At 52.4% G+C, this 14,994-nt stretch overlaps 1 protein-coding gene across 3 annotated transcripts in view; it reads right to left on the bottom strand.

Annotated features, from left to right (window-relative positions):
• ZBTB7A (zinc finger and BTB domain containing 7A) overlaps nt 1-14,994 on the bottom strand; it is a 30,163-nt gene that overhangs the window by 6,098 nt on the left and 9,071 nt on the right. For all 3 annotated transcript variants that reach the window (XM_027850851.1, XM_027850852.1, XM_027850853.1), the window contains exon 2: nt 3,969-5,215. In XM_027850851.1, the coding sequence (XP_027706652.1) occupies nt 3,969-5,200 (1,232 nt within the window). In that variant the 5' untranslated portion in view covers nt 5,201-5,215. The remainder of the gene's footprint in view (nt 1-3,968; nt 5,216-14,994) is intronic.

Here is a 14,994-nt window from a genome sequence, read left to right as displayed (position 1 = left end):
CTCCGAGCAAAGGCACAGGATGGGGTCAGCAGCTCCAGAGTGGACCAGAGGGCTGGAATATAGCCAGGCCCATTCACCAGGACCAAATAATCTCCTTTCCTTCACACTGAACAAGGAAGGTTTGGGTGGCTTTTTGGGGGTTCCTGCCACACCTGGAGCTGCCTTCCAGGGGAAAACCTCAAAGGACCTCCAAAGGGGCTTTGCCCACCCTCAGAAGGAAAACGGGGGTTCTGCAGGTGCCCTTTCCCTTTCCGGAGCTGCTTAGACACTGCCTGCCCACCTTTCCCCAAACTTTACACAGGTATGAGACAAAAGGTTACTGTATTTCAGGAGGATGGCACACAGGTTCTCAGATCTAAAGCTGAGAGGGGCCACAGAGACCCCCTAGTCCAATCCTCAGTTTACCAAGGAAAAAAAAAGGAAGTATACCCTCTGACCACAAACCATCCTTGGACAGCTGCCTCTTTCCCATTCAGATCTTGCTGAGGCCTCTAGGCAGAGACAGGGGATGGGAGTATCAGGCCCCATTCCACAGGGAGACCAAGGTGTGAACGAAGCCCTTCAGCCCCCCCCCTAGAGCTGTGGGCTGAGCAGAAGAGCCTTCCTGTTCCCAGGTACGATACCTAGAAGCTAACAGCACCAGGCGGACCTGGGATCACCCCTGCATTGCTCCATTCAGGGCCCTCTTCCCAGAAGGGCAGCATCTGGCTCACAGCTGTCTTTGTCCAGTGCCTGCCACCCCGAAGGTGTTCAAGGCCTGTTGGTTGACTGACTGACTGACAGACTGATTCTCAGGGATCCCGTCCCTCCTCCAGTTCTGTGCGCTGTTGTATAATCCAAAGACAAGCAGCAGCAGCGGCAACATTAACATTGCTTCTGCACAGTCTAAGTGAACAGTCACTTTCCTATTTACTGACTCAATTGATCCTCACAATACCTCTGACAGGGAGAATGTGAAGGGCTAATACAATGGGGAAACTGAGGCTGAGAAAGAAAATAACTTGCTCGAGGTGACCCCACTAGAACAAAGGTCTGCATGGGGAAGCTCCTGCCTCTCCCAAGTCAGCTGGCAGGAGGAGCTCTGGGTCCTCCCCCCGGCTTCCCTCAGCCAGAGGTTCCCAGGAGCCTTGCCTGGGAGGGGCAGGGTCCCTTCCTGGCCTTCTGACAGTTGCCCTTGGTGAGTTGGGACTGGAGGTGGGAGGCAGTGGGTTTCCTAACCCCTTGGTGACGACAGTATAATTATGGCCCAGTCTCTGCCACAGGCCCCTGTCTTACTCAATGTGCCTGGTGACTCACTGGGGGCCCCTGCTGACTCCTGGTCCTATGAGAGGGTGGGAAGGAGGGGCCTAGCTAAGAGGGTTGGCTGGGGCAGGTGGGGAGGCCTCAAGCTCCTGGCCAGAAGAAAAAGGCTGCCCAGGGTTGGGGAGGGGGGAAATCCAGGACAGTCCCAGCTCTAAATGCTTAAAAAGGTCTCAGAGCACCAGGGGCTGCCTGGGAGCCATAGCCTGAGGCGCCAATGTGGGGCTCACTAGAGACCAGGTTCCTGCTCTGCCCGGGGACAGGGCCCAGGAGTGGAGGCCCAGAATTCTAGGCAGAGAAGAAGGTGCTCTGAGAGGCTCCAGAGTCACAGGCCCTGGTTTTGAACCCAAACTACACTGCTCCCCGAGGTGACCAGGGACAAATGACTTCCCCTCATGGGCTTCAGTTTCCCCATAACTGACATGTGGCTAATAATAATTCATGTTTTTCTGGTGCTTTCTTTTGATGTCTTGCAAAGCTCTTTCTTCACAGCAAGCAGTACGTATATTGTCCCCATTCTACTGATGAGGAAATGAGGCCAAAAGGGGACGTGAGCTGTCCCCGGGGCTCTGGGCCCACAGTCTTCACCCCTCCTTCCCTTCACACAGGATAAGAAAGATCCCCATACACAGGTAAGTGAGGGCACCAGGGACCCTCCTAGGACAGCTACCCCTCACCCACTCCCACCTGCAGCACAGCCGCCTTTGATTCAAAGTGAAACTGAGCTCTGGGCTAGGGGAAGTCCCCAGTGGGCCCCCAGGGACACAGAGGCCAACAAAGAGCAGGGCAGGGGGCACTCAGGACCCACAGCCCAGGGCCAGCTACGGTGGGGGGAAGTGGGCATGTCTACTTTTCACTGGCATCTTGAGGCTTGGGAGCACAATACTAGCCTGAGGTTGCATCACCTGTAAAATCTCCCCTTGGAGTTTGCTTGGTTGGGAGTCAAAGGATCTGGGTTCAAATTCTGACTCTCATTAGCTGTATAGCCCTGAACATACATACATACATATATATATCCCTTTCCCTCCCTAGACCTCAGTTTCTTCATGTATAAAATGGAGAGAATAACACACACACATAGTACCTGGAGCGACACTGTCCCACTGACAGAACTGTGGTAAAGAAAGTACTTCTAGACCTTAACTGAAATTTGAACGGATTACTATTCGTGCCTTGGCAAGGCCTTTCTTGCCTCTCAGCCCTGAGGTGGCTCCCCCTCACTAGTCCTCAGCCCTCAGGGATCGCTCTCTTCTCTCAGCATTTCCAGTCCTGACTGCCAGGGTCGTCTGGACCTTGATTTTCTCTGTGGCCTCTGGGTGGGACTCGATTCCTTCAGCAACCTGGAAACTCCCTGGGTCCATCCCTTCCCTGGCTGGACGATCTCTCATCATATGAAGGCAAGCACAAATCCGAACACCCCAGGAGGGCTCAGGAACGAACTACAGACTGGTCAGACTTGGGCTATCCTCCCTACCCCTTGGGATGTTGGCTTTTGCTTCGACAAGAACAGCACCTACCAGACCACTTTTCTCTCCAATTTTAGGGGTGAAAGGACCTCAGATGTAATCGAGGTCAACCCCCTTACTGGACAGAAGAGGGAAATGAGGACCAAGGAAAGGAAGCACTTCACCTGAGGTCACCCTGTGCCTAGGCCGGCAAGGGCCAGACAAGAACCTGGGCTTCCTGCCTCTCTCTGTCTGGACTCTCTCCACCGCCCTGAGCTGGCTCTTGGTGCAGAACTGACATTCCAGGCCTCTTGAGCAGGACACACCCCTACTTGTCTACTACAGTATGGGGAGGGGGTTCTCTGGCAGAGACAGCAAACAACCTGGCTGACCTCCTTCCCTTCCCAGGCTTTCTATGTGGTGAACGAAGGTTCCTCCTACAGCTGGGGAGGGGGCCGGTCAGGGGTGCAGGGAGGGCCCGCAGAGAACCTGGGACAATGGCATTTTTCTTCAAAATTTTCACACTGGGTGGGGCTGGGGGAACCCCAGGCTGGGCCCAAGGGAGAGCTGAGTCACTGGCTCCAAAGTGGGGGGTGGGGGGAGGCTGGTGGGAGGAGGAGCTCTCAGGGAAAGAGAAAGGCCAGTAAGGGGTGGTGGCAGAACCCAGCTGGGCCTTGCTGAGGGAAAGCAGGAGGGAGTAAGCTTCCCTCTGCCCCAGGAGACAGATCCTCTCGCTGGCCTGGCCTGGCCTATCTCTTCCCCTCTTCTGTTCCTCCCTTTCTTGTTCTTCCTGATCAGAGCAGAGTACTCTGGACTCCAGACCTCTATCTCCTTTCTGAGGCTCAGTGACCCCAGCTCTTCTCAGGCGCTCTTCCCCAGAGGCCTCAGCGTCTAAGCTCCGGCTCCATGCAAAAATCCAAAAAACCACATACAGAATGTCAGAGCCGGAAGGGGACTGTGAAATCACCTCCCACAGGAGAAAACAGACCCATAGAGCTGGGAGGTAGCAGAGACAGGATCTGAATCCCACTAGCTTGGCTGCCAGTCTAGAGATCTTTGCTTTGCTCTGCTCAATGTACAGCCTTCCTCCCTCTCCTAGAGCAGCGCAGCGCCCCACCCAGATAGTCCTGTTCCTTTCCCAACGCCCCCGTCCCCTATTAGATCCCCTTGTTCGTCCCTAGACCCCAGACCCCCTACCCCAGTGAGCAGGCCCTGGCACCTCACCTGGTGAATCGGACTTTGCAGATGTTACACTCATAGGGCTTTTCACCAGTGTGGGTGCGAATGTGACGGGGCAGCTTGCCTGCCCCCTGGATCACCTTCTCACAGATGGGGCACTTCTGGAATGCTTTGGCCCTGATCTTCTTCTCCACCTTCTGGGACCATGATGGGTAGACATCGCCCTCATGGGAGCCACTGAAATACTTCAAGTAATAATCCATGACACCCTCGTCCTCCTTGCGCTGATCCTCCTCACTGCCCCCACCACCAGCCTGCCGCCCCACCGAGGTGATCATTTGTTGCAGCAGGGCACTGGCAGCCAGCCCGTCCACCTCTGCCCCATCGCCGTCCTCCCCATCAGCCGTCCCCGACACAAGGCCAGGGGAGTCCCCTGGCTCTGGCGCCTCTGAAAGGGAGGCAGCTTCCTCCTCACCCCCAGCACCACCACCACGGCCTCCATAGTGCCCATTCTGCGAGGGGGGGAAGAGGCTGGCCCCTGAGGCTGCCTCCTCATCACGGTCAGGCCACAGGCCCTGACTGCTGTCTGGGTCACCATCACCGGCCTTTGGTCGCTCACCCTGGGCATAGAAGTCCAGGCCATTGCATTCACCACCAGCGGCTGCTGTGGCTGCTGCAGCTGCCGCCGCCGCCACTGCCGCCGCCGCCGCCGCCTCCTCGTCCTCTTCATCCTCTGGGCCGGCAAAGTTGGGGTTGGTCCACGGGAAGTTGTTAGGGAGGCTGTTGATGGGGTTGCTCTGGAAGAATTCAAGGTACTCCTTGGCTCTGAGGTGGTTCCGCTGATCAATTTGATCTACTAAATCCATCTGGTCATTCTTGGCCAGAATTTGGCGGTCCAGGAGGTCGGCGCAAACGTCACTGACGGCCGGGATCTCCAGCAGGCGAGCAGCATTGAGGATGTCACTGACATTGGATGTGCTGACGGTGAGGGTTGCTGTGTAGGCAAAGTCCACCAGAGCAGTGAGGGCTTCTGCGCTCACAAAGTCGATCTCATAGACATTCTGCTGGTCCACCACAGCACCCGACGTGAAAAGCTTCTTGAAGTACTGGCTGCAGGCAGCCAGTACAGAGCGGTGTGTGGGGAACTCTCGGCCCTCCACCAGGATGACCACGTCACACAGTAGGCCATGGGTCCTCTGTTCATTCAGGCTGCTCAGAATGTCGCTGCTGTGGTCAGGGAAGGGGATCCCAATGGGGCCGTCCACACCACCGGCCATCTTCCACGCCAAGATCTGGACAGGGTGGGGGAAAGGGGGAGAATGAAGCTGTGCCCATGGAGCAGGGTCTGCTGCCACCCACCATCCCCAACCACCAGCTTCCCCGCTTCCACCCTTCAGGAAGAGCAGAACAGGGTGGCCAATTTTACTTGAGCCAAGCCTGGTTTCTCAATGACCCCCACATCTAACAGGCTCTTGGCCGCTCCCCCTGCCTGCCCACTCTGCCCTCTCAGGCTTCTACTGCCCTCTTCCGCAAATGAGTTTCTTTGGGGCCCAGCTTATCCAGGAAGCTTCTTCTGGTCCTCAGACCCCCCTCAGAATCCCCATGGCCCCTGACAAGCTTTTCTCTGTTAAGAATTTGTTGCTCCAACTAGACCAATAAAAATACTCTTATCTATTCCCACCCCCCAAGTCCCTAGCACTAGGCTGAGGACATGAGAGCTACTGGCTACTCGACTAAACGTCTCCTTCGGTAAGAATGGAGCAAAGATGTAAGGGGGTCCCCTCCATTTAAGAGCAAAGGGTCTGGCCTAGGGAAAATGGAGGGAACTGTAGGGCCACACCCCTTTAGAGATGAGTCAAGAGGGACAGGGAGGGGCTGAGTTGTGGCAGACCCACTGAGACCAAAACCCAGACTTCCAGCCACGTCAGGGCCCAGCCAGTGGCAAGATAACGAGGAGGAGCATCGGAAGAGGCATTAAAGACCACATGAGACCAACCGAAGGCTTAGGGAGAGGAAGTGACTTGACCAGGGGCACAAAGCAAGTCAGACATGGAACTGAGACTAAAATAATAAGCTAGGGGGCTTTTAGTCTACAAATGCTTTCCTCACAAAAACCCTAGAGTAGATAGTACAAAATTATTTTCCTCATTTTACAGGTGAACTCTGAACAAGGTGAATATCAGTGGGTTCACTGACGAACCCAAAGGCATAAAGCTAGAAAATTATGGAGTCAAAACTTGAACCCAGGACTTTTGACTTCATTGTAGGGCTCTCTTTCCATTGTCTCTAAGACGGAAAGTCAAGTGGGGAAGCATTAATGAAGATAATCTTCCTCCCTCCATCCCCGTCCCACAGGGGGAGTGCAGGGTTCAGAGCCCCAGCTTCCAGCAGAGGAAATGAAAGAATAAGCCAAACCCAACGAGGGAAGGGGGGACCACAGGACAACTGCACCCCAGAATCCATGAGTTAGAAGACATTGAGGTGGCTCATCCAGGAGACAGCCACAAGCTGGACCCTGGGGCCCAGTGCCCATTCTTGAAAAACTTTGCTACTACTAATATAGGCCCCACAATATCTAGGGACCAAGCAGTTGCTGAATACAGTGGAGGTTCTCTGAGCCTGGTGGGGTCTGGGGTGAGAAGCCAGGATAGGAAGGAAGTGGTGGGTATAAAGTCGTCATGATACCATAGTAATGGTTCCTTCTCTGCCAGCCAGGAGGCAGCCTATTGCCTAGATCCCAATGTCTACTATCCAATTTTCCCTTAAAACTGGGGCTTCCTAGGACCTGTCAACACACACACACACACACACACACACACACACACACACACACACAGTGACACAGGTGACACTGCCTCAGTAACCATACAGGATAAACTTGCTGCTTTCTGAATGCAAAGAGCCCCCGAGGACACGGTGCTGGGCCCTCCCTGTGAGTAATCATGGGGAAATCAGGCTGTTTGCCATCTGGAACTCCCCGATAGGGCCCTTCCCACCACCAAAGTCTCCCCTAAAGAGAAGCTGGTTCTGACCCTGCCCCCCATCTCAAGCTCCACTTAGCTAGGGCCTCAGGAAAGGTCAGTTCTTGAAGGACCAGAACTGCATGGGCGGTAGGGCGGTAGGGCAGTAGGGTAGAAAGCAACCCAGCCAAGAAGTTCAGTGTGGGTGCTGAAGTTCTGGCTCTGGCACTGACTTGCTGTGTAACCTCAGGTGAGGCCCTGCCCCTCTGTGGGCCTGTTTCCTTCTCTTTTTAACATCTCTTGATGGAACTTGATGATCCCTAAGGTTCCTGCCAGCTTTCAGGTTCTCAAGTTTTAGTCTTTCCCATTTGGTTCCCAAAGTTCCCTAGAATTTGGTCTTTTTCTCTCCCCCTCCCTCTTTCTTTCTTCCCTCTCTGCTTTTTCCAGTATGGTCATGACTCATCCACCCACCCACCCAGCTCCCTTCCCTATGGAATCTCACCCAGAGCTGGGGGAGAGTGAGAAGGCCCCATCCCCTCCTGCCTCCCCCAGGGCCCTGCCAACTCTCCTCCCCTCAGCCAGCAAGAAAGGGCGGACACAGGCCTCACAAGAGGGGAGCCATTTCTACTTCAGCGCTGCAAGGACCCCCAATCTGCCTTTTAGTTGGAGCCAGGACCAAAGAGAAGGCAGTGAGACCCTTCCCTGAGCAAAGGCCAGGCAGTCTTGTCTCTTGCATCAGGACCCAAGGTCTGGAATTGGTTATTCTCTTCCCTAACACTGTCAAGAACGGATGGGGTCAAGGATGGTCCCTGGGCCCCAGACCTAGCACTGCCCAACTGTGGCACCAGAAGGTTCATCCTAGGATCCAACTTGGATCCCTCAAGCAATGGCTCTCCCTGAAGGAATTCAAGACCAGAGGAGGAAAAGGCTGGGCAGGTGAGTCCCCCCCTCCATGAGAAGTATTCTGCAGCTCACGAGTTAATGTATGTAAACTGATTTGCAAACTTTAAAGCAGTATATAAATGTCGGTTACTGTTATTTGCAGTAGCTACAGCTCAGCTAAGGAGGGTAAGTGGGGGGAGGGGGGTGCACAGAGAGGGGAGGGCCAGCTAGTCAGCAGGTCACGAGGGCTCTGCCCTGCCTGGCCCTGCCCAGCAGCCCAGGCAGATGCACAGAGTGCCTTTGTGCTGGCTGGCCTTCTGTGAGCCTCAGAATAGTCAAGATGGGAGACTACACTTCCCAGGAGTCCTTTCCTCTACTGCCTCCCCCCTCTGTCCCTGCTGTCTCATCCTGGATGTTTATGAAGGCTGCCTGGTTCTTTCTACTCCCCTCCCATTCAGTTCCAGCTTCCCCCTCTCCCCATATATATAATGGGAAGGGGGAGGAGGGGAGTTGGCAATTTGCTGCAAGGCTGCTTGGGGGCAGGGGTGAGAGAATCTGAGAGGGTAGAGGACAGTGGGGGGCAGGGTGTGTGTGTGCTGGCTCAACCCCAGATTCCAGGCCACAGAGAATCATAGGATCTAGTTGCTGGAAAGGACCTTAGAAGTCACAATTCCTTCATTTTACAGATGGGGAAACTGAGACAGAGAGAAGGGAAGAGCTTTGAAAGGTCACATAGCACACTAGCAGAGGGCAGGGGAGGGGGATCTGCAGCTGGCCCCACTTTCTGCAATCTTAACAAGGGTGAGTCTCCCCCCCACCCCAGCCTATACCTCTAGTTTAGAGTGGGGGAAGATAGGCCCAGAAGTTTGGCAGGTCTGCCCAAAAGTCACGAAAGGCTGCGAGCTCCATAAACCCTCCTTCTCAAGCTAAGCTCCCTACTAATCTCAACTGTGGTGCAGTGGGACAAATGCTGGACTTGGAGTCAGGGGACCTCAGCTCCCACTACAGCTGGGATAATGAATTTCATTTTGCTCCTCTGTAAAACAGGGCCATTATAACTCGAACGACTCACCTACCCCACCAGAGTTGGGAGCAAAGCGATTTGCAGGCCTAAACGCACAAAAGAAATGTGGGTTCATCCTTGGATTACCCATACTTGCTGGCCTTGCTCCAGTCCCTTCTTGCTACTCTTCCCTGACCCTCCAACCTCTTCTTTCTGCCTCTCCTTTCCCTTTCCCTCCTCAGTGCTGCACTAGCCCAGGGAGCAGGAACCAATCAGCAGCTGAGCACAGCTGTCTGGAGCTGTTCAAAGTGGTGGGCCCTCGGAGCAAGGCCTCAGGCTCCACCTTACATTTTGATGATGTTTATATTGATGAAGCATTTTCCTATCCATTATCCCACTAGGTCTTCCTCCCATCAGTCCTTGGGATAAGAAGGTGGTAACGGCTATTATTCCCATTTTACAGATGAGGAAAGTGAGACCTAGAGTAGGAAAAGGGATCTTTGCTGGCTTGGGCTTCCCCAGTGAAGCTCAACTGCCTGACAACCTTGCTCTAGATGAGCTCAGTTTGTCAAATGCTACCCACCCCAACCTCCAACCCCCAACCCCTAACCCCTAACCCCCAACCCCACTGCCCAGTGCAGCCCAGGAGATCAGACTGGACTTCTGGCTCTGCCTCTTATAAGCCATGCAACACTGAACAAGGCACCGGCCCTCCCTGATTATTTCCCCATCTGCAAAACAGTCCTTATGATGAGAGACCAGACAGGACATCTCTCTATCTCTAAAGGGCTTTACAGATTTACAGAATGTGAGGGATTATCATGAAAGGATCACAGAATGATAGAGGCAGGAGAAACCTTAGAGATGTACGACTCTCTCTTTTTACAAAGGAGGAAACTGAGGCCCAGAGAAGGGAAGTCATCTGCCCACAGTCACACTGATATTTGAAGCTGGGTCCTCTGACTCTACATCCAGGACTTTTTCTTTTCCTTTTCTGTCCCTTCAGTAAGTGTCCAGCCAGGAAAGGAGCTCTCAGGCCACCTCTCCCTCCAAGCAGGCTCTCTCTACTTTCAGGCCACCCACCCACTGCCCTGTGCCCCGTCTACAAAGATGGCAGAGTACTGTGTGAAGCAGGCCAGCTCTGGAAGCTCTGGGGCCTACACAACAGCCCTGCTGTTTGCACTGCAGTATGATTCTCCTGCTCTGTTCTAGTGTGTATATGCAAACGCCCATTCTATTTGAGGTTTGCTAAATGCAGAAAGTTAAAAAAAATTGTTTTAAGCACTTTGTGACCTTGACTCAATGTCTGCAACAGCGCTGTCCCCTGTCCCCATCCTCCCTAAATCCCCTCCATATTTCCAAGCCTAACAAGTCTGGTCTCTGGCAGTTCAGTCCCAGCCATAGGGCTCACTCCCTCTTCTGCATTCTAACCACTACATCATCTGGACCACATTTTTCTTAGCTACAAAATAATCTACAAGATGCAAGACCATATAATAGAGTGGAAAGAGCACTGGATGTGGGGCCCAAAGCCCTGACCTCTGCCACTTTACCAGCTGTAGGCTCTGGGCAATCTTTACCTCAGCCTCAGTTCTTCATCTGTAAGAAGGGAACAATCTTATAACACTACATAGCAAGGAAGGCTTTGAGGAAAGTGCTTTGCAAATTTTAAAGCCACTCAGATCCGTGACTTCTTATTACATTAGCACTTAATTCATCCCGACTCTCCGATGGGTGGGTCTTCCTAAGTCAGAGCCCAGCCTTCCTCCTTTGCCTGTCTTCCCTGAAGCATGGGCTCATGCCCAAAGTAGATGAAGAAGTCAAGTCATCCTCTGATTATGGAAGCTGTACCCAAGCAAGAAGACCAGGTTAGGTACAGAGTGGTTAAAGCTGTGGATGCGTGCTGCTCATCTGCGTAAAGCTCCATCTCTCATTAAGGGGTCAGCTACTAAGCCATCTCTGAAGGGAGACCAAGGTGCTCACACAGCTCTGAGGAACAGAGCAAGATGGTAGAGGAGAGGAAATGCGAACAGAGAAAGGGGGAACAGAGAAAAATCTCAACTTTCTCTCAACCAATCTGGGATATGGGAATGACCAGCAGCCTCCAACCTCCAGGGGGCAGGAAGAGCGAAGGAGAAGTGGCCTCATTCAGTCCCCTGACTCTTAGCAGGACTGTGCCCAATTCTACCCACTGGACAAAAATGTATCTCTAAGGCCTCCAATGGATCTGTGAACTCATTGATTTGCATGTCCCATCCAACAACGCAACTGGCCAATCCTCCTCGGCCGTACAAATCCTGTTCATCTGCTCCCATAAATTCACCACAAGGGGTCCCTTCCTCACCTTGTCCTGACGTGTTGACACACACTCAGGCTTGCTGACCACCTGTCACCCCCTAACCACTGTGACACAGCCAGCCCGTCTACTTTGCCTTTTCAACTTTCCCCTGAAGACTTCTTTTTAACTCTGTTCTTCCAAGTTCCTCACCAGCCTCCTCCCACCTACTTTGTGCCTTTCCGAAGCCCTCCAGGTGGCGCAGTGGAGAAAAGCGCAAGGCTCGGGTCAGAAAGACTTCAGTTCAAATCTCACCTCAGACAGTGGCTGTGTGACCTCTGTTGGCCTCTGCTTCCCCAAATGTAAAATGGAGATAATAACAGCGCCTACTTTACAGGGTTCATGTGAGGATCAAATGAGATAATATTTGTAAAACACTTTGCAAACCTTAAAGCACTCTATGAGAGCTATATGCTATTATTATTATATTCTCTAGGGCCACAATCCTAAATTATCTGAAACAGCCCTTGAAACACAGCACATACAATGTCTGAAAGGGACTTTGGAGACCATAAAGCCCAAGTTGATCATTTTGCAGATGGGGAAACAAAGGCCCCCAAAGTGAGAAGGCCTTACGCGGGGAATCCCTTGACAATGCCCACAAGGCAAATTGCTGGTAGGGGGTGGAACAGGACAGCCTCATGACCCCCAGTTCAAAACTCATTACCTTCCAACCTCCCTCACCCTCCCATCCAAAATCAATATCTACCCAAAGTGCCCTACCCCCAGGAACCTTCAAGGGCCTAGACCTTGGGGCCTGGAACTCAGGTTCCTGGTTTCATTTCCCTGGTGGCAGGGTCTGCTCTGCTCATGGAGGAAAGGCAACTGGAATGTGCAGGGGGTGGGGGCTTCTCTTGGCACAAGGGAAAGAGTGGGTCCAGGAGGGGCTTTCAGAACTCTAGAAAAACAGGGCTAATTAAAGCCAGCAGCAGCCCCTGGGCTCTGACCCACTCAGCTATCCTCTACCCTCCTCTTCCTAGAGATGACAGCGGATAATTGCATTCCCTATCCTCCCCAAACCTCCCTGTGAAAGCTGGTCTTTCAGGCACTCTGCCTTGGCTTAATAAAAGGTTAAGGGGGCCCAGGGCTGTCACCCAGCTACATCTCCTGATGTACAACTGTGAAGAATTTAAATACTAAGTTCCATCCCTCGACCCCTGAGTCTGAAGAACAAGTGGGACACAGAAAGGCAAAAAGAGGGAGAGGCAAAATGGGTGACCAGGGTGGGGGACAACTTCCCCTAAAACAGAAAGAGAGAACAGAGTAGGGGTGGTGAGTAAAGCAGCCCTGTCCTGGTAGAATGAACCCTGAAAGTCAAGAGTCCTGGTTCTGCCACTAACACGTTTGACCTTGGCCCAGTCCTTTCCCTTCTGGGGGACTCAGTTTTTCCATTTGTCAAATGAGGGTAATAACTCCTGCCCTGCCTCCCTTCTAGGGGTGCTGTGAGGATTAAATGAGAAACTGGAATGGGCAAGTGCTTCAGAACAACATCTTACATTTCTATGGCCCTTTAAGGTTTCACAACAACCATTTGAGGTAAGTAGTGCCGATCTTAATAGATGGAAAATAAAGCCCAAAAGTGAGGAAATTTGTTCAAGGTCCTAGTAATTATCACAGTTGGGGGACGAAGAGCAAGATCTTCTAACTTCTAGTTCACAGATCTTTCCAATGAACGTGTCATTGGACTTCCATCATCCTGTGAAGACCACCTCCCAGGGAAAAGGTTAGTAGCTCCAGCAAACTGGGTACATGGGTTTCAAGAAGCTGGGAAAGCCCATCCCCCCACCCCCTTCCAGGTATCCTCCAATAGATGTATCCCACAGTACTTGGGAGCAAAAGCTAGTGATTACCTCTAGAATCAAGGGCAGTGGGGACAGATCTCAAGTTACCTTACAGCTACAGGGCAGAAGGGGTCACAGAGCCTGCCCTGGCTGTATGTTCCCCTTGTTCTCTCCCTGCCCGACTACACCTTCCTAAGAAGCCCAGGCCTGAGAAGAAAGGGAACTAGGACAAAATAGCCTGGGCTCTGCTCTTTGGCCGCTAACCCCAGAGCTCAGAACACACACACTCCCTCCCAGCAAAATCAGAGGCAGAGATTCCTCCCACAAACAACTTAGAAGCGGGGCAAATCAAGACCCAGAACTTAGGGACCAGGACCAAGGTACACCAGTAAGTGAGGAGCAGAGCACCAGACAAGGGGAAAAGCACTGGATTTGGACTTAGAGGACCCGGAGCTAAGCTGTGGCTCTGCCACTTATTGGCTGTGTGATGGGAAAATGGATTTACAGTTAGTCAACAAGCACTTAGTAAACAAATACTGTCTATCAGTCAATAAACGCTTTTTTTTTTCAGTAAACACTTATCAAGCACCTACTATGTGCTATGCACTATGTTCTACAAAATGGGGATCACAATGCTGATACTTTCCATGGAGTGCTTCATAAACCTTAACACACAATAGAAACAGCAGTTATTGCTCTCCGAGCATGGGGCTTCTTGGTCCAGATCTCTAATCAGCAGGCTCCATCACCTCACCGATCCTGGGATATGCAGAGCTTGGTGGGGAGGGAGAGAAGGCTGAAGGATCCACCCCACCCCCACAGTCCCAGGTTCAGTCTTTCCATCCTGTTCCCCTCTCCACCCCCCCTTCATAATTAAGCTCTCCTATGTTGCAAGGTTCCTCCTAACTGGTTACTCCACCCTGACCTCCGAGCCAATTCCCAACTGTGTCATCAGGACTACATTTAATCACGAAGGAATGCCTCTTGACGAGTGGGGGCTGGGGGGTCGTGGAGGGTGGGAGGTCGAGGGCAGCAATCCCTTACCCTGCCCCTGCCAGCCTGGCCTGGCCTTCTAAGAAGGGCTCCGGCAGAGCCCAAAACAAACAGACCAGGGAGACATTTTATCTGCAGATTTATTGCAACCAAATGGGGAGGGGCTTCCTGCCCCAGGCCTTAAAGGGGCAGATCCTGTACTGGTGAGGGGAACGGAGGAGTGGGAGAAAAAGGAAGGAGTATCTGGGAACTAGTAGAACCCACCTGGAATGGAAGGCAGGAGATGGGTGGGGACAGAGGGGTGGGGTGAGGCCCTTGGATTTAATTCCACCTGTTCAGCTCACCTAGGTTGGTCTCAACCTCAGGGTTGGGAGGGAGTATCTGCACGAAGCCCGGAAGAGCTGGCAAAAAGCCCTTATTAGCCCTGCTTACTATGGTTCCCAGAATGGCCCCACAGCAACAAAGCCCTGAGTCCTCAGAGCCTCCAATCAATGAGGCTTAAGGTCACAATGTAAAAAGCCAAAAGTCATAGGGGCAGCTAGGTGGCGCAGTGGATAGAGCACCGGCCCTGAAGTCAGAAGGACCTGAGTTCAAACCCAGCCTCAGACCAAACACTTGACACTTACTAGCTGTGTGACCCTGGGCAAGTCACTTAACCCCGATTGCCTCACCAAAAAAAAAAAAAAAAAAAAAAAAAAAGCCAAAAGTTCCCAAGGCAATGAGAGCAGGTTTCCACTGATGATCCTTGAAGTTGGTCAAATGCTGGTGGGTTCCCTCAGTGTCAAACCGAGAACAGCCAGGGTCAGAAGGGGTCTAGAGAAGCTTTAGGAAGAGCAGAGCAAATATCTGAGGGGCTGGCACATTTGTTCTTTGTGGCCCCAGAAGTTCAAACGAAGGGCTAATAGAGGGAAATCAGAGGAAGGCAGATTTCAGCTCATTAAAAAGAACTTTATATAACAAGAGCTATCCAACAATAAACTTGGGCATCTCCAGAGGTCATGACCTCCTCATCCTTACAGTTAATCACAAAATCAAGAATTGGAAAGACTCCTGGAGATCATCCAATTTAACCCATAACTGATCTACAACCCCTGCAACAACATCCCAACCAATGATT

Source organism: Vombatus ursinus, unplaced genomic scaffold (genome assembly GCF_900497805.2).
Source record: "Vombatus ursinus unplaced genomic scaffold, bare-nosed wombat genome assembly UNPS02009173.1, whole genome shotgun sequence".
Classification (NCBI taxonomy): Eukaryota; Metazoa; Chordata; class Mammalia; order Diprotodontia; family Vombatidae; genus Vombatus; species Vombatus ursinus.
Note: the sequence above shows the minus strand (reverse complement) of the source record. Positions and strands in the feature narration are given on the sequence as shown.